Source organism: Aethalodelphis obliquidens, unplaced genomic scaffold, assembly GCF_003676395.1.
Source record: "Aethalodelphis obliquidens isolate GAN/ISIS:26980383/991018 unplaced genomic scaffold, ASM367639v1 scaffold41, whole genome shotgun sequence".
NCBI classification, from domain to species: domain Eukaryota; kingdom Metazoa; phylum Chordata; class Mammalia; order Artiodactyla; family Delphinidae; genus Aethalodelphis; species Aethalodelphis obliquidens.
In genome coordinates, this window is record NW_020837985.1 from 16,526,940 (window position 1) to 16,545,815 (window position 18,876).

The 18,876-nt window shown below is 57.0% G+C and overlaps 1 protein-coding gene across 2 annotated transcripts; it reads left to right on the forward strand.

Moving 5' to 3' along the window:
- The first annotated feature begins 1,778 nt into the window (after window positions 1-1,778).
- GPIHBP1 (glycosylphosphatidylinositol anchored high density lipoprotein binding protein 1) lies at window positions 1,779-4,519 on the forward strand. Of its 2 annotated transcripts, none has more exons than XM_027078020.1 (5): window positions 1,779-2,609; window positions 2,899-3,006; window positions 3,193-3,312; window positions 3,903-4,016; window positions 4,129-4,519. In XM_027078020.1, exons 1-5 carry the CDS (start codon window positions 2,558-2,560, stop codon window positions 4,362-4,364), a joined length of 630 nt encoding a protein of 209 aa, XP_026933821.1. In that variant the 5' UTR covers window positions 1,779-2,557; the 3' UTR covers window positions 4,365-4,519. The 2 variants fall into 2 exon arrangements, with proteins under 2 accessions (XP_026933821.1, XP_026933822.1); XM_027078021.1 differs by having other exon boundaries at window positions 1,780-2,609; window positions 2,929-3,006.
- The last annotated feature ends 14,357 nt before the right edge of the window (window positions 4,520-18,876 follow it).

An 18,876-nucleotide genomic window follows, 5' to 3' on the forward strand; every position in this document is an offset into this window, starting at 1 on the left:
TCAGGGCTCATATCCTTCCCCTACCACCTCCCCCTCTGCCAGGGCCGGACGGGGTGTGGACGGCCAGTGTGCCCCATCCACGGCCGGCACCAAGGTCTGAGGACAAAGCTGTGCTCCGCCAGCCAGGAGGAACAAGGTGACTCACTCAACTCACTCGGCCAGAGGGGGCCAGGCCTGGCAGGGGGGGACCCACACCCGCTGCACCCACGGACCATTCACGGGAGCCAGCCCGACCGAGCAGGGCAGAGCAGGCAAGGCCGGACCCACACCAGGCAAGGGTCTGCAGGCAGGAAGCTGGGCCCCCAGGCTGCCCAAGAAGAGCGCTGGTGCGCGTGGGCAAGGCTGAGGGAGAAAGCCCTGACGTAGAAGGGCAGAGGCTCTAAAGTGGGCCTCGGGTGCCCACAGGGCCACCTGCCCTCAACCCTGGCCCTTGGGGTCTGAGGGAGCCATGTCCCCACCCGGGGGGGCTTCAGGGGTGGCCCTTGTCACGGAAGCCTGGGGTCAGAGAGCTCCACCAGCAGGCGTGTCTGAGGCCAGAATGTCTGGGGGGGTTGAAGGGGGACCCCACAATCACTCTGACCTGAGGGCTGGGGGCCTCGTGCACTCCTGTGGGCCACCAGCCTTGGCCAGGCCTGGCCATGTGACTGCGTCCTCGTGAGCGGGACCAGCCCCCAGCCCCCTTGCTGGGATGCGGCAGAGGGAGCAGCGCCCACTGTGGGGGAGGAGGGGTGAGGTGCAGCCTGGGGCAGGGGTGGGTGGGGAGGGGGGAGGGGCAGTCAGCGTAGGGCTGAACCTCTGCAGAAATTCCTTGTCGGTAAAGCAGTGATGGTAACATTACCCAGCCCTAGAGTTGTTGAGGACAAGTAAAATGACATTTAATTTTACTTAGTGAATTAAATGTGCTAGTATTATTTGCACCTCGGCCGAGGCGGAGCTGGGCCCGTCTGGGGGGACAGGTGGTGGGTGAAGCCTCCCTGCTCCCTAACAGTTCTGGGAACCCCTGTGGAGCCCTTCCTGGGAGCAGCTCCCGTGGCCCCAGATCAAAGCACCTGCAGGAGGAAGCCAGGTCTGCGGGGGCAGCTGGGTGGGGTGGCCGTGGACACAGGCCTGAGCAATGAAGAGGGCGGGTCCAGGGCCGTGAGCACCAGACTGAGGGAGACCCTGGCTGGAGAGTGATTTTAGCCTCCAGAGGGGGAAGGGCTGGGGGCAGCTGATAACGGAGGCCGGGCAGCTTCCTGCAGAAGCTGAGGATGGCCAGGCCGGCCCAGTGCCCACTGGAAGGCGAGAGTGCACTGGTCCAGAGGAATGGGGGAGGGATGATGACACCTGGTGGCTGACACTTCAGAGAAATGTCATCCAGCTGGCCTGTGGGGACTGTGACGGGAGCCGTCCTACACGCCAGCGGGCACTGGCTCTTGATGGCCACGACCACTGTGAGAGCACTGAAGTCCACAGAACCAGGGAAAAGGGGACTGGGCTCAGGCTCAGGCGGCCTTACCCCAGAGCCAGCTCTCAACCTCTGCTGCAGGTGGTCCCTGAGAATATTCCACCCACTGGGGAAACTCAGGCTGGGCAAATTCAGGGAGTGGGCCACGCAGACAGTGGGCGGGCTCACGTAGACAGTGGGCGGGCTCGCGTCCCTGGCTCCAGGCCCCAATCTAGCGTCCTGCCCCCGCCCCCTCCTTTCCGTGGCCTCCAGGAAGGGGCTTCTCAGCAGTCCCCGAGCACAGTCTGCGTCCCGCAGGGGAGGAATGGGAGAGTGGGGCAGCCCAGGCCCACACACAGCGCAGCACGGGCAGGCTCCTAGAGGCTCCCCAGGAGGCCTCCACCCTGTCCTGGATGGTCGGCGTGGCGCTCTGGAGGGCAGGGGCCTCCAGAGGATAGGGTGTGAGGTGATGGTGGGAAGGCTTCTCTGAGGAGGTAGCGCCTGTGCGGGTGGGACAGCCTCGTGGACGTTGGCAGGAACAGCATCCCAGGCAGAGGGAACAGCCAGGACGAAGCCCCGAGGTGGGAGGGAGGGCAGCCGGCAGCCAGTGGGCGAGCGCAGGGCTGGCGGGACAGGCAGGCCCGGCGGGAGGACTGCAGCTGTGCTTTTCTTTGAAATCCTCTCGACAAGGCCCCCGGAATGCGGATGACGACTCACGGCTGAAGGTGCCTGGACAGTGGTCTGCAGCTGGAGGGCCCGTGAGGCCAGGCTCCTGGGGCTGTGTGGCCTGGGCCCGGGTCCTTGGGGTCCAGACAGGGGGCAGTGGGCTGGCCGGCCCACACTACTGGGCTGAGGCCTCAAGGCCAGGGCAGAGCCACACAGGTGACGGGACGCCCCAAGGCCAACCACAAAGACTTCCTCTCCCCCACCCAGCCCCTAGAGTCAGGGAGGGAAATGACCATCCCTGGCCCAGTGCCTGGCCTGGGGGCCAGTGTGAGGCCCATTGTTTGAGGCTGGAGCTGGGGGGTCCAGGGCCTCCGGGAAGCCCCCGGCAATGTCCTTTGTCCCACTTCCCACAAATCCAGAGGTCCAGCGAGGAGCCGGGTGAGCAGACGCGGCAGCTCCGGCAGGATGAAGGTGCTGGTGGCTGTCCTGCTGGCTCTGCTGCTGTGCGGGCAGCCAGGTACTCGGGGCGAGGGGAGACGCTGCAGCGCGAAGGACAGCATAGTCCAGGCGCACAGGACCCCCAGGATCACCCAGCCTGGGGGCAAGACATGGCTTGGGAAGAAAGAGGGAATGCAGCTGGAGGCCGAGGCCACAGGGAGGTGGATGGGGCTGTCGTGGGTTCCCACGGGTCCCTGAACCTGCAGCCCCGGCCCAGCCAGGCCCTGGGGGCACGGGCTCCCTCCCCACCCACCCCCAGGCTCAGCCGCTCAGAGAGGCAGGCTGTGGGGTGCCCTCTCCTCTCCCAGCCTCAGTTTCCTCTTCTGTGAAATGGACAGGCCATCCTGACGGCTACGGGCCAGCTGCTGTAAAGGGCCAGCACACACCCCCTAGTGTTGCCGGTAAGGAACACACAGGTAAGGAAGCAGGGCCGGGGCTCGGAGACCCAGGCAGTGACCTCACCAGCTTGGGAGGCGGCGGGGAGGACAGAGGGACTGGCAAGGGGGCTGATGGATCGAGGGGTGGGGGCGTGGCACTGGACCCCGAGCATGTGTCCTCTGTGCCCGGGTAGTGGAGGTTTACAGGCGTCCCTGCGCGGCCAGGCAGAGGGCGGACGCAGGAGGTCGAGGATGATGACATGGACGCTGGACCTGAAGGCTATGACGAGGACGACGACGAGGAGGATGACGAGGCCAGCGTGACTGCAGGCAGCAGAGGCACAGGTACCTGCCCACCCCGACCCCACGGTGGGCCACTTGTCCCCCTTTTCCAACACATGCGTGGGCACTGCCGAGGGCCAGGGTCCGCGAGGCTGACGGTGAGGACACGACAGGCAAGGGCCTCCACCTGTGAGCATCCCTCCCCTCGTGGGGGGAGGGGGGAGGAGGGGCCCCTGACACTCAGCACACCCTCACTTCTCACCCTGACCGTGACCCTCAACTGCCATCCAGAGTAGGGAGGCCTAGAGAAGGAGCCATTCCTGGGAGGGACAGTGGTGTCGCGGCAGAGAGGTTAGAGAGAGTTCACCAGGCAGGACAGCAGCACAGCGGAGCCCGGGATGGGGAGACCGGAGAGTCACAGGCCCTGGTGTGGAGTCCTGTTCAGAAAGACATGAGCAGCCTGGCACTGGTGGGGCCGGGCTAGGGGAGGGAAAGGGGCCAGTCCTGAGGCAGGGGCGCAGGGTTCGTGGGGGTCAGCTGAGGATGCGTGAGTGGGACAGGAGCTGGGAAAAGGCCTCCGAGGTGAAGAGGCCGGAGGTGGGGGGCTGGGTGAGCGGGGGCGCGCTGGGGACTGAGCCTGCCCGGCCTCCCAGTGCAGCTGCGGTGCTACTCCTGCCAGTCCCTGCACCGGGATGAGAGCTGCAGACAGATGCAGAGCTGCATCCTCCCCAAGACCTGCAAAACCATCGTCTCCCACTGGAATACTGGTGAGCAGGCCACCCCGGGGCAGCCGGACGGGAGGAGCCCGTCTCCCACGTCTGTGCGGGGCCTCGTCCCTACAGTGTGACGCACTTTCTCCACCACCCCCTTCCCACCCAGAGTCAGGTCCCCGGACCACCTACTCGGGGTGGTGTGCAGACACATGTCAACCCATCAGCAGGACGGTGGATGGATCCCTGACGACCATATCCTGCTGCCAGGCCAGCCTGTGCAACATCCCGCCCTGGCAGGACCCCCAGGGAAGCGGGGCAGGTGGCCCCCAGGGTAGACCCTCAACCATGGCCACCGCCCTCCTGTTCAGCCTCCTCGCCGGCCTTCAGGCAATGGTGTTCTGAGTGGGGGGGGTCCCACCCCCACCCCCACCCCCACCCCCACCCCCAGCCCTGCTTATACCCTGGCTGGTCAGCACTCTGCCCACTGTCTTCCCCTCCCTTCCCCTCCCCTGCCCCCACCCCAGCTTTGGAGAATAAACTGGAAGCGTCTGTAATGATCCAGCCAGCACTGGTTCCTCACAGCCACGTCTGCCTCTCCTCAGTGTCCCCATCTAGCGCCCTGGCCTCCTCTCCCTGCCTGTGTGTGGCACGATGGCCAGCATGTGGGCCTTAGGTCCAGACCTCAGCTGCTCACAGGGTGGGTCCACCCAGCTCCCGCCCCTGGCAGAGAAAACACTCACCATGTGCCTGGGGGGAGACCACCCCAACTTGCTCCCCAACTTCCCACCAACAAAACACCTCCATCCAGGTGATGGGCAGCCCATCTGGGGGAGGAGACTTTGGGAGGAAGGCTTCCTTGGCCTATAGGAGGAAGGGCCCTCCACCCCGGGAGGATGCTGGGATTTGAGGGTGGAGTGGATGAGGGGCTGGAAGAAGAAGAGAAAAGAGAGGGAGGCTGGAGGGGTGGTTGAGATGGGACTTTGCAGCCGATCGCTCAGCCTGGTGGGTGCTGGGGGCATAGGGGCAGTGAATGGGGCGGTCAGGCCACCAGTATCAGGGAGGAGTGACATGGCCTCTGGGCTCCTGAGGAGAAGAGGAGGGGAGCAGTGGGAGGGGGCCGGGTAGGAGAACCTCGGCTTCCCCAGTGTCTGCTCTGGCTAGGCTGGTGTCATTGGCTGCTGGGCACTTGGCCTTCTTGACTGGTGACAGGACAGAGCCCTGGAGTGGGAAGGAGGAGGCCTGGGCCTGGGCCTCAGTTTCCCCATCAGAGCAGTACAGAACAAGGCTTAGAGGACCCCTGATCCCCACCAGCTCAACATCCCCTGGGCTGGGAAGCCCAGAACTCTATCCTGCCTGTCAAGTATCCCAGCAGGCAGAATAGTCTCCCACTTTCCATTCTCCCCTTTCCTTACTAATGGAAACATCAAGGCCTAGCTGGGGATGGGGGGAAAATCCCTTAGGTAGAGATGGCATATCTTTCTCTTCTCCTTCCTCCTTCCTGTGGCTGGAATGATGGCTGGAGCACAGCAGCCACCTTGCACCATGAGGCAGCATACTGAGAATGGCAGGGCAGCATGGAGGAAGGGGCCTGGACCCATTACACCAGCCTTGCACTGCCTAGCTCAGGACCCCTTTACCTAGGAGGGAAATAAATCTCTGCCATCTTGAAGCTAGTTATTTTGGGTTTCTCTGTTTCTTGCATTCTCACACGCTCTCATGCATATGCACGTATTCACACGTACTCCCACTCGCACACACACTTGTGGACACACGTTTGCACACACAGTCCCTAAGAAAGCATAGCAGATAAGAGCCGAGCTCAGGGGTCACACTGCCTGGGTTCAAATGTTAGGCCCACACCCTCCAGCTCCAGCCCCGGGTGAGCCCCTTCGCCTGCAGCTGGGCTTCTTCACCTGCCAAGTGGGAAAGTAGGAGACCCCTCCCCGTAGGTCTGCAGTGAGAACTGACTGAACCGCCGAGGGGGCTGCTTGTACCCATGCCTGGCAGAGAATAAACGCTCAGCAAGCTACTGTTGTCAGGGCAACCCTCACGCCCTGCCCCTGTGTGCCACCTGCGAGTGCAAGCTCATGGGAGACGCCCCACCCGAGTCCTTTACCATCACAAGAAGCCTCGTTAGCCACACCCACCCGCTGCAGAAACACTGGGCGCCATCACCCGCATTCACAGGATTCCCTTCCACCCTCCGCCCTGAAGCCCCCAGAGCTCTGAGAGCACAGACGCCCCACCGTGCACCTCTGGAGCTGACCTCCTTCACGGCCCTTGGCAGCAGGAGGGAGCCAGGTCGGGCTCAGTCTGAAGCCACTGGCTGAAGGGCCTGCCCTGGGCTCCTGCTTTGGCGACAGCCTCTTCTCTGGGCTCCGGGCGCACTGCGTGCAGCTGGGCCCCTGATTCCCGCCCTGGAGAGCAGAAAGCACAGCCCTGACCCCTCACTGGGGCTTTAACATGCCCCTGCCCGAGGGCACAGGAGGAAGCAAGTGGTACCTTGAGCGGGCAGGTCCAGCTGTGGGCGGGGACCTGACGTGCCTGCTGGGCACCCGGTCCCAAAACACCGCCCCTCCCCGCTGCCCAGCCAGCTCCCTGTCCTGGCACCCAACAGTCCATCCGATGGAAGTGACACTTCTGCGCAAGGTCACGCAGCTGGTGGTGGCAGGTCCAGGACCCAGCTGGGGGCTTCCCGCCGACAGCGGCCGCCTTCCCAGGGGGCCACGGGCCAGGCGGGCAGTGGCGCCAGGGCACCTGAGTCAGAGGTTGGAACTGGCTAGATGGCGGCCAAGACCCAGCTGGGTCCCCAGGCCAAGCCCAGCATGAGGTGTCAGCAGACGGTCACAGCCAGGCCTTGTCACAGCGCATCTACGCCTTCCCAGGAGGCTGGCGGAGGGCATACCCATCTGGATCACTGCCCCTGTTCCCCACGGCTGCCGAAACAAATGACCACAAGCTCAGGGGCTTAAAACCACACCCGTGAATTATCTCACGGTTCTGGAGGTCAGAAGGTGTCACGGGGCTGCGTCCCTGTTGGAGGCTGTGACGGTCAGTTTTATGGGTCAGTTTGACGGGGCTAAAAGGGGTGCCCACGTAGCTGGCAAAACATGACTTCTGGTGTTTCTCTGAGAGTGTTTCCAGAAGAGCTTGACATTTGAATGGCGGGCCTGAGAAAGGAAGGTCACCACCCCACAGGTGAGTGGCCACCACCCAGTCCATCCAAGGCCCAGATGGAACAAAAAGTCAGGAAGGACAAGCTCTCTCTCCCTTCTGGAGCTGGGCTGTCCATCCTCTCCCGCCCTCAGACATCGGGCTCCTGGTTCCCAGGTCTTTGGACTCAGAGGGAATTTACCGCACCACTTTCCTGTTCTCGCACTTCCAGAGAGCAGGTTGCAGGGCTCCTCGGCCTCCAGGACCACGTGACCCAATTCCTATAATCAGTCCTCTGTGCGTGTCTGTGTCCTGACCTCCTCTTCGTATAAGGGCACCAGTCAGATTGGCTTGGGGCCACTCTTGTGACCTCATGTACCTTAATCGCCTCTAAAAACCCCATCTCCAAACACAGTCCCGTTCTGAGGTCATGGGGTTAGGACTTCAGCATGTGGATTTGGGGGACACCAATTCAGCCCATTGCAAGGGGCTGAGACAGGGCTCTGTGGGGGGCCCAGACGGGGGCAACAGCCCTGAACTGAATTTAAAGGAGGTGTTTGCCAGGGTGGTGGAGGTGGGGGAGGAGGGCCGGGGGACCTGCAGGCAGACGGGGTGCAGGGTGGGTCGCGGTGGGCAGGGGAGGGCTGGAGCACGGCTCACAACTCCAAGACTCCGCTCCCCAGCCCTGGGCCCCGCCTGCGGCCCTCGTGAGCACAGCTGGTGGCCAGGCAGGGTCGCCCGCTCCTGCTGGCTTCCTCAGCACTCGGCCCGTCTGCTCCTCGGGTGCCTGTGTCCCCCACGAGCCCCATGGCAGCGGCAGCCAAGCTCCGAGCACCAGGTCCTGTGTGCAGACCTTCTCTGTCGGCGGAGGCTGTCCTCGGCCCCCCTGCAAACCCCGCCCCCAGGCGGGCCCCGCCCTGCAGAGGGCATGCACCTGTGGTGACCCTGAGCCTGCCTCACACCTCCAGAGGTTGTGCTGTCGCGGCCTGCGGCTCCCACCTGCCCGCCCCGCTGAGGGCCCCCCATATGGAGGTCTGGGGGCCTCGCCGGAGCCCCTCACCCCAGCCCTCCCCGCTCCCTCTCCTGCCCCGCGTCCCCGCTCTCAGGAGTCCGGAAGTGGGCTTCCAACGGGCCCAGCGCTGGTGAAGGGCCTCTAGCCGCACTGGTCAGGCAGGAGAGGACGCCCGCGGAGCCGGCAGCTCCTCAGACACCCGGCCGCGACGGCAGCAGCCCTGTGAGGTGCCTCCTTCTGGACGAGAGCAGGCGCGTGAGGGCCCCGGGCGGTGGGCCAGCCTCCGGGCCTCGGCGCTCAGGCCTCGGGACCCCCCAGAGCAGGCCCTTCACCCTGGGCCCGTGCAGGCGCTCGGCCCCCCAGAGGGCCCTCCTGGAGAGCCTGATGCTGGAAACTTCCGGAGCCTGGTGGCCCTAGGTGAGGGCTCTGCCCTGCAGCTCAGACGCTGTTGCGGCTTCCCGGCTTTTCCAGTGTGACGTGGATGGGGCCCCGCCCTGCAGAGGCCATGCACCTGTGGTGACCCTGAGTCTGCCTCACAGGAGTGAGATGCCTGCCGGGCCTCCAGGCTGAACTGGCCTCTTCCCGGCTGAGGGACCTTGGCAAGAGGCTCGGCCTCTCTGTGCTCAGTTCTCTCTTCCGAAGAGAAGAAACTGCAGAAACACGGAGCCCATCTCCTAGTATCCCCGTGGAGGCTGGCTGGGTGCCGGCTGCCAGGCACTGGTGCACCACCGACGCCAGGGGTGAACGCCATGGTCACTGCTCTGACCCCGGAGCTGTCCCTGGGGAGTCTGCTCTGACCCCGGAGCTGTCCCTGGGGGGCTGCTCTGACCCCGGAGCTGTCCCTGGGGGGCTGCTCTGACCCCGGAGCTGTCCCTGGGGAGTCTGCTCTGACCCCGGAGCTGTCCCTGGGGGGCTGCTCTGAGCTCCGAGCTGCTGTCCCTTGGGTTGGGAGGGCTCCTCTGGGCCCTGCCCTTTGGCCTTTGGAGGCAGGCTTTCTGTCTCTCCTCCCAACATTGGGTGGACCCACTTGCCCTGCTCCCTTCCAGGTGCCCTGCCCGTGTCCCACCCCCTGGCCCCCATGAGAAGGGAACAAATGGGTTAGTGGGCAGAGGGACCCCTTCTGTGTCCCCACCCAGCCCTGGCGCTGGCAGACAGCTCAGGCAGAATGCTGTGTTCCCTTCTCCTCTGGGCTCAGCCGGGCTGCCAGCTGGACGAGGGGCTGCGGGAGTCCTGTCCCAGTGGGCAGTCCTGGGCATCCCGCCCCAGCTCCTCTAACGTGCTGTTTTCTTTGGGACTTCCTTTCTCTTAGCACAGGAAGCAGATGGCCGTGGTCGCATTTCCCGTCCTTGTTCGCAACCATGAGAACTGGGTGAGGACGAAGCAGTGACCCCAGAGCAGGACATTCCTGAGGACAGAGACTCCCGGCCTTCGGCCTTGGACAGACCCAGCGGCGCCCTCCAATGACCACTGGGGTTTGCAGAAGTCGATGGACTCGGGGACTGGCCAGCAGCGGGAGCTGAGCGAGACTGCCGACTCCTAGGCGCACAGTCTGACCGGAAGGGAAGGGAGTCACAGCGATGTCACTCGAAGACGTCAGGCCTGCACACATCAAGGGCTCCTGCCTGAGAGCGGGTCGCGGGGAGGCCCACTTGGGGGTGCAGAAATGTGTTTCAGTGTCAAGAATGCTGACCAGAGCAGAGCCGCTCTCACCCATGGGACCAGGGTGGCTCTGGGCACCCAGAGGTAGAGAATTGGGGCGGGGGCTATGCTGGAGTAACGTGGAAAAGCCTCCCCTCAGGGTGTCCCCTTGCTCAGCCTCATAATCCTCCCAGAAAATACCCAGGGTACGTGGCAGAGGCGGTGGCACGTGGGCTGTCAGCCCTGCAGAGCAGGCGTCCTGGAGAGGAGCGGCCCCATGAAGCCCCAGCCTCAGCACGTCCTCGGGCAGGAAGCCCCCGAGTGCAGTGGCTGCAGGAAAGCCCTCAGCTCCAGACGGCTTGTGATCCACCAGCTGCAATGAAAGAGAAGCTGTGCAGACGGAACACAGACTCAGCCCAGGGTGAATTTATGCTGAAGGACAGGGGAATGTCAGCTGTGGTCTGGTTTCCCTTGCCCATTCCCGTCCCCATCCTGGCTCAGGTAATGCCTAGCGATTTATCTCCCAGTAAGTCTGTAAGCAGATGAAGGTGGGAAAGGTTATGTAATTTGTGAATGGATGTACTTACCACCCACCCCTCACCATCACGTGTAAGCCTGAGGGGGCGGACCTTAGTTTTTCTAAATAAATTGTGACACACAGCTGAGGAACACGCCAAAAGGTCAGAAGTCAGTGTTGTTTGGAAGAGCCATCGTACTGACCACTCGACTCCTGTGTGTCGGGAACAGCAGTTCTGGACACTGGCTGCCCGCTAGAATCATCCAGGGGTGCTTTAAAAAATCCCAATGATAGATGCCCACTTCCCCACCCCACTGTCAAATTAGCACCCCTGCGGGGGGGCGGGGGAACGCTTTCTTTGCGCTCACAGGTGTTCCCAACGAACAGCTCACGGTGACCACTGCTGCGCCGAGGGGATCTCGCCCTCGGGTGCCGCTCAAGCCTGACTGACCACCAGAGTCACTAACCCTAACCCCCATGGCATTGTTTCACCAGCTCTTGGAGGCCACCTGGAAAAAAAGGTATTTTAAAAGATTCCGAGGGGGTTCTGAGGAAGAGCAGGTTTGGGAACCAATGACACAGAGGGACAAAAACGAATAAGGACGCAACGGTCCTGCCAACCGAGGAACAAAGAGACCAGTGTTCACCAGCACCTGCCTTGCCCCCCAACGGCCGGGCATCTCCCACAGGGGTCTCGTCTGGTCTCACGGAGAACCCCTGAGGTCAAGTTCCTATCTGCACCACGTAGGTGAGAAAATTGAGGCTGTAGGGCTCAGGCAGGGTGGGCTTGGCGGCCAGACCCTCCCTTCCCGCTGAGGTGATCAGCTCAGTCCTTCAGCTCCAGCATCAGGCGGGAAGAAAAAGCCGCTCAGCGAGCCCCACAGTCTCATGGGGTCACATCCCTGGAACGAATCAAATCACACACCTGCGTATGTACGTGTACGTGTGTGTGTGTGTGGTGGTATGTGTACTGGTGTGCGTACGTGTGGGTGTGCGCACATGTGGGTGTATGTAACTCTCAAGTCTCGGCTTCTCACACTGAATCCTGCCCCATCCAGTAGCGTGATCCGAAGACTTTCTGCCCCAGCCTGACCTTCTAGATACTAGGTGTTGGGTCCATCCAGTGAAAAGATTCTTTAAGCTTCTAGAAGGTTTGGACTGGATAGAGAGCATGATGTGAGGCAGCGGTGTGGACAGGCCACATAAGGATCACTTCTGTGGCCTCTCCCAGAGCCGGGACCACCAGGGTGCAGGACAGACCAGCCAGCACATCCCGCCCTGTCCCAGCTCTTCACTTGCAAGTTGCCCTTTCCCAGCAGGGCTGTGCTGAGGGCTTCATTCTCCCGTGCAGCCTGCACACGACCTGCCTGCAGGGGCGGCGCAGCCCTCACCCCCCAGTGGCAGGAAACCAGTGACCATCCCCAGCCCACGACTGGCGGTGCAGCAGGCGTCTGGGTCCAGTGGTGTGACGCTGGGCAAGTCTTAAACTCTGCGAGCCTTAGTTGTTTCCTCCGGAGAGCAGGTTCAGCACCAGTGGCACAGTGAGGCCAGAGGAGGTTATGGAAACGAAGACATTTCACAGCCAAGAGCATGGCCCCGTGTAGCTGCCGTGGCCGAGCTGACCGTGGAGGGTTTGTGTCTATAGCCTTGACTCAACAGTGAAGGGAGGAGGCCTGGGCCTGAGACCTGGGGGCTTCGGGGATGATCGAGGTAAGACCTGAGCTTATTTGGGGGTTTGAGAGAAAGGCTTTTACTAGACTGTGCTGTCTTTACCCAAGATGGCACCCACTGCCCAGGACTCCGGTCAGCAGGGCCCATTCCAAGGCAGTCAGCCTGCTGGGGTCAAAAGCGCCCCGACCCCTGTCTCTGACCCCGGGATGTTCATTCATTCTGGGGGAGAGTAAAGAAGCAAAGAAATAAATATCACAGTCAGAACTTCCCTGGTGGTCCAGTGGTTAAGAATCCGCCTTCCAGTGCAGGGGACATGGGCTCAATCCCTGGTTGGGGAACTAAGATCCCACATGCTATGGGGCAACTAAGCCCGTGCACCACAACTACAGAGCCCACGTGTTCTGGAGACCGTGTGCCACAACTAGAGAGAAGCCCGCGTACCGCAACTAAGACCCGATGCAGCCCAAAATAAATAAATAAGTATTTTTATAAAGAAATAAGTAAATAAATATCATGGTTTTCAGACTGTGGTCACTGCTCTGAAGAGGTCAAGCAGAGGCCGCGGCGGGGGCAGCAACTTTCCACGAGAACTGTGAGCCACACGTCACTTTTAATTTTCCAGTGGCCACATTAAAAAAGAAACAACTGCTTTTATTTAATGCAATATATCCAACATACTATCATTTCAACGTGTAATCAATATTTTTAAAGTACTGAAATATCTTACATTGCTTTTTCTTTGTTTCATATTAATTCTCCCAAATCTGGAGTGTGAGTTTGCACTCACAGCCCACCTCAGTGTGCACCAGCCATGACTCCTCCGAGGCTCAGAGGCTGCTGTGGCTCTGGCCTGGTGCTGGACGGCTCGGGCTGGAGAGGGGGTGGGGTGGGTTTTAGGTAAGGAACAGAGCAGCGCTCACCTCCCCAAGAGGAGGGCTAGCTACAGCCAGGCTGATTGTGCCGGCCCGAGACTGCCCACAGCAGGCCGTCCGCACCTTGTTAGATAAACACTCAGCCAGGGGGGCCGGGCAGGGCAGGCCCAGAGCAAGCAGGGAGAGACAGAAACCCAGTGCCAATGGGGGGGCTACACGGGGGCAGGCAGCACGCTCTGTCCTCATTACCCGGGAGTCCCCACGTTCCTCTGACCCTGACAGCTGTCTGCCCTGGCCCCCCCAGGCCACAGCCAGCCCGGAGGACCCAGGAATGCAAAGGCCTGGGTGCAAAGCCCAGGGGCGATTGTTTCCCCCACTACGCAGCCACTTTGTTCTTCTGTAAAAGAATCGATTCCCATTCCCCTCTCTCATTTTGGACATGGTTACAGACTTCAGAAGGAATATCTGAGCTAAACATATGTAGAAGTATGCTTAGAAGAAACACCCCAAATATCGTCAATTTGAAATAGGAGCAAACAGAAGAAAGGAGGGGGTTAGCTTACTTATAAAAGCAACACAGAGGTTTCCAGTTTCGGGTCTGACGTATAAAATCAACATACATTCACTGAAATACAAACAGTAGAGAAATACATAAGAGCAAAAAGTAAAAAGCCCTCGTCCTGCCCCTATCCTCACCGGAGGTGACCAGTCTCAGATTTAACATTCACCCTTCCAAGGATTTTCTATGTATACGTGTGTGTACGTGTGCATATGAACAGATACACGTGTGTGTTTCTTTCACACAAATAGAATTTTACTAAACATATTACCTTGTGGCTTGGGTTTTTTTCAATTAATAGTAAATGTGTTGTGGAAATTTTCAATTAATTATGAATATTAACTATTTATAATTCATTTTTTCAGATCAGAACGTACAGATTTACCCAGAAATCCAGATTTTTATATGAACGATCCCAAATTTTAAGTTGCCAAATAGTTATTTTTATTTACTCACTGAACAAGCAGTGTTGACTTAAAACAATAAAATAGCCAGTTATTTTACAAGCAAAATGAGTTGACTTGGGAACAGCGACGAATTGCGATTTGGGACCTGCAATCCATGGGGAACCACAGGCAAGTCTGGAGAACAAAGAGAGGAAACTCTTTTATAGAGGAGAAGGGGAGTTGGAAGGGGCTGTTCTAAACAGAGTCCATTGGAGGAAACTGGGAGTTTGAAGGTTAGTGGTTTTTCATTGGCTGAGCTGTTGCCCGGTGGGGAGAAAATCTTCCTTCCTCCTGCTGGGTAGTAAGCGGTAACCTTCTCCTGCTGGGTCTGCAGCTGACGTGGAGTGACAGGATGTGAGAGCTCCCCCTTCTGGCCTCCTGACTCCATTTTAAATGATGTTTCTGTTCATTAAATTTCACAGCAGTATTAAAATAACAACAGAAATCTAACACAAAATATGTCCACAACCCCATTGCTTAATCAAATTACGTTTTCATGCATCCATATGCTTACTTAAGTTTTGAATAGTCACAGTTAATCCTGCATCTCTATTTTAATATTATCGTGTGTCTTTTTTCCACTTCGGCACAACTTTATTTCTCCATTCACCTTCCCTCTCATTTTGCCTCATCTCCATATACCCCATCTGGTAGCCAAAGTTAACAGAGAAGCAAACTACATGCTGCAGGCCAAGTCCGGCCAGCTCCCTGTTTTTGTAAATGAAGATGCAGTGAAACACAGCCACCTTATCTGTTTACATTTTGTCTATGGCTAATTTCACACTTCCAGGGCAAAACTGAATAGCTACACCAGAAGCCATCTGGCCTGAAAAGCCTAAAATATTTACTAGATGGCCCTCCACAGAAAAAGTTTGCTGGCCCCTAGTCTGGTGTGTGGGCTTCCATACATTTCTCCGTTCTCATATGGACATATAGAAACAATACATGAATGTAGGTTTTGTTTTAGCCATTGTTTGCTTTTATAATAAAACTTGCTTTCTTTTTACTTAACAATATCTTGAGGACAGTCATTGTGCGTGTGTGTGTGTGTGTGTGTGTGTGTGTGTGTGTGGTATGATGATTAAGAATACAAGCTCTGGAGTCAGAAGCTTGGCTCTGCACGCACTAGCTCTACGACCTCTGGAAAACTGTCTGACTTCTCTGTTCCCCAATTTATTCAGCCATGTCATGGAGATGTTATAAATCATTGGGTTGCTGTGAGGATTAGACGAAATAACACATGTAAAATGCTTAGAACATTCAATAAACTCTTAGTAAACATCAGCTATTATTGTTCATTCAAAAATATGTATTGAGGAAATTCCACATAGTTGAAGTAATAGCAGCAGCATAAATCTGAATCTTCTAACATTTCCTTCAAAATATCAATAAAGAACAAATAAAACGACAGAAAACTCATGCCTAGGCATAACTATAAGACAGAAAACATCCGAACCTTGAGTTACCTGTAAAACAAGAAGCAAGAAGGGGAATTTAAGATCCTGTGAGACAAAAGAAAGTTTTCAAAAATCAAACATCACACATCCTTTCCCCACTGACGCCCCTCTTCCACAAACAAAAGCCACCAGGTAACGAAACTATGCTTTTCTTCACATTGACACAAGAGGTCCCTCTTGGGCTAGGAATCTTGTAAAACAACCCATACCTCTGTACACAGAAATGCAGGGGTGAGCTCACCATCTCTCTAAAACCACTACACAAAGGGAGAGAAAATGGGGATCAAACAATTCAGCTCATGAAAATTCCCAAAATAACCAATAGCAAAATAGAAGGAAACTGTAACTCCAAACTGAATCAAATATCTGCAAGTATTTGGAGATATGGAAACAAAGGGGAAAAAAAAACTTGAATCAGAACAGAAATGAACAAAAAGCAGGAAGAAATAAGGGAACTCAGGAAACCATAGAAGAAAAATCAATAACCAATCAGAAATGAAGACTGAATGACAAGATGCACAAGGAAGAACAGATTTGAATGAAATTAATAAGGAAGGCAGGAAAATAGCAAAGAGAATTTAAAAATGAAGAAGTAAGAAGTGTTAGAGAGAAAGTGATCAAAATGGAAGAGACAATGTATGGAAAACTGGAATTCCTGAAGAAAATAAAACAATGGAACAGAACCAAGACTTAAAACTATAATCCAAGAAAAGTTTCTGGAAATAAAAGAAGACCTAAATCTACATCTTGAAAGGGATCACGAGGTACCAGGAAAAACATAAGCCACGATGACCAAGTCTGAGACCGCCTAGAAAAACTATGAGATTTTGACGATAAAGAAAAGGTCAAGGTTCCCAGGCAAAAAGGTCAAATATTTTCCAGGAGCAGAAGAATGAGACCAGCATCAAATTTCTCAAAATCCACAACAGCAAGCAAAGCGACAATGGAGCAGAGGTTTCAAAAAAGACAAGAAAGGAAACTGTGAACCAAGGGTTGTGTGGCCACTCACACTGTGATCTTACCTCAAAGGGATCCTGTACCTTTGAGCCCAACATGAGGGATGCACCAGAAGCTTCATCCAACCAAGAGATGACAGGAACTTCAGCAAAAAAGATGGATGGTGTGATCATTTAATGCCCTGACCTTGGATCTAACATAAAAAAAAAGTGAGTGGTGGGACTTCCCTGGCCATCCACTGGTTAAGACTCCACGCTTCCACTACTGTGGCCTGGGTTCCATCCCCAACTGGGGAACTAAGATCCCGCAAGCCGCGTGGCGTGGCCAAAAAAAAAAAGTGAGTGGAAGAATGTACTTTATATGTATTTTCTGACCAAGTAGAAATAATGTAACTTCTAAAATGTGAGGAGGTGGGAGAGAAGGAGGCGGGAAATCTCCCTGATTGTGTATCAGCGACAGTACAAGTTAGGGTAACATTCAATCTAGGTGAGCACAGCTCTTTCCTGCTGAGCCAAGCTTGCCTCCCATGTGCCATTTCGTGTCCTAGAATTCTCTTCTCCCTGTTGGCCCCCCACCCGTGATCCCCACATCAGAACACATGTAGGCGCCCGGGCTACAGCGCCCCACCGAGAAGGAAGCCGATATTCTGGAAGGTGAGCATTCTGAGCACCTGGCAGGGGCCTGGAGCAAAGGATGTTCCAGAAGAGCCTCCAAGTCCCCCAGCTCTCCTCCTCACAGAGGCTGCCCTCATGGAAAGGGGATCCCCCGTCCTCACTCATCCCCCAGTGTTGCTGTACATATTTATAGAGCAGCCGGTGGGGCACGGGGGACGGGTCTCGGTGACAGCAGGGCTTCCTGGCCGGGGAAATGGCCTCTGACCAGACCTTACACACCAATGCTGTTGGCATCACCTGGAGCTCCTGGTGGACCAACTCGGCCACCAAAGAGGGGCTGGAGGGAGCCACCAGGGCCACCAGGAGGCCAAGCTCTGTGTCTCTCCTCAGAGACAGGAGAACACCTTTCTTTCTGCTGTGCTGCTTCTTCTCAGTCGCATTCTCTCTGTCCAGCCATCAGTCCCTCAATAATATTGATTCTGCACCAGTTCTGGGCTGGGCCGTGTTCGGGGTCCTGGGGATACACAGGTGAATAAGGCAGGTGCTGATCCGAGTCATAGGTAGGATGTAATGTGTAGAGACAGACGCACAAGCAGAACAACTCCACATAAAGTTGCAAAGGTAGGACAGAAGCACACACTGAGGGCTGAACTGAGCAGAGTCTTGGAGGACAGGTCAGTCGGGTGCAGGAAGGCGGGAGGGTATGTCAGGTGCAGGGGAGCTCAGGGCCTGAAGCCCAGGCCTTGCAGAAACGTGCACTACTTGCTAGGGTCTCATGGAAGGGCAAGCGGTGGCGAGAGGGTGGCCAGCGGGTCGCTGGAGGGCCAAGGGAAGGGGACTTCTCAAGCCTGTAGGGGGAGCTCTCATGCCCAGCGTGTGTGGGACCAGCATCCCATCCCTTGTGCTGTGGGACCAGCCCCTCCCAACTCCCCCCTTTTCCTTCCTTCTAGATTTGCCTATGGTCCACCATAGCTTGCATTTCCTGAATTGCAATTCCTCTGGCTACTCCCACATAAACTTGCTTTTGCTGGTAAAATACCTGGCTATTATTATATTACTGAAGTTGACAGTAGCAACAAAGAAGGAAGCAGAGTTGAGTTTGGTCTTGAATATTTTGAAATCGAGGTATCTAAAGCTCCTGCAAGGGTGAAGTCCAGGAGAGAGCTGGACAGCAGGGGCTAGAAACAGAGATACGTGGGAGAAGGCTGTATCTAGGTGGCATGAGGGTCAAGTGCCCATTCGTTGCACCACACATAATGAGACCCCACCAGGAAAAGCAAAACCGTGCGCCCCCAAAGACTTGATTTTCTGGCGTGGGAAGGGAAGATGGACATAATAAACACAATAATAAGGAAATTACATAGTATGTTAGAAAGTGGAAACTGCTATGAAAAAAAATGCAGAGAAGGGTGAGGGCCAGAAGGTGGAGAAAGAGGCAGAATGCTGTGGTATTACAGAATGTGACCCCCAACAGTGCAGGCAGCACCCAGGACGTGCTCCTAGCCAGCAGACTACAGCAGAGCTGACAGAAGGCTGCTCCTACCGTTAGGTCATATGAGACGCCACCCCAGCAGACCCGGGCCAGAGGCTCTCCACTGACCCTGAAGGAGCATGAAGAGGGCCACATGGCAGGGAACTGTGGGCAGCCTCCCAACAGCCCAGAAAAAGCTGGCCCTCAGTCACACAGCCACCAGGAAAGGAAGCCTGCTAACAACCACATGAGTGTGGAAGCAGATCCTTCCACAGTCTCGCCTCCAGCCGAAAACACAGCCCGCGGACACCATGACCGCAGCCTTGCCAGACTGAGCAGAGGACCACCTAAGCCTCGTTGGACTCCTGTCCCACAGGAACTGTGATATAACAAACACGTATTGTTTTAAGCTGCTAACCTTGTGATAACCAGGAAACTAATACACACAGGGTAGTCAGTGGTCAGGGGTCCCCTCTAGGAGGTGAGCTCTCAGTAGATGGAAGTGGGAGTTAGCCAACCAGACAGCTGGGGACAAGTGTCCCAGGCA

Bases quoted from the DNA above. Each gene is read 5' to 3' on its own strand.
- GPIHBP1 (XM_027078020.1), top strand. From the start codon at position 2,558: ATGAAGGTGCTGGTGGCTGTCCTGCTGGCTCTGCTGCTGTGCGGGCAG. The intron at 3,007-3,192 runs GTAAGGAAGCAG...CTGCGCGGCCAG, and splicing joins TGCCGGTAAGGAACACACAG to GCAGAGGGCGGACGCAGGAG. The intron at 3,313-3,902 runs GTACCTGCCCAC...CCGGCCTCCCAG, and splicing joins TGCAGGCAGCAGAGGCACAG to TGCAGCTGCGGTGCTACTCC.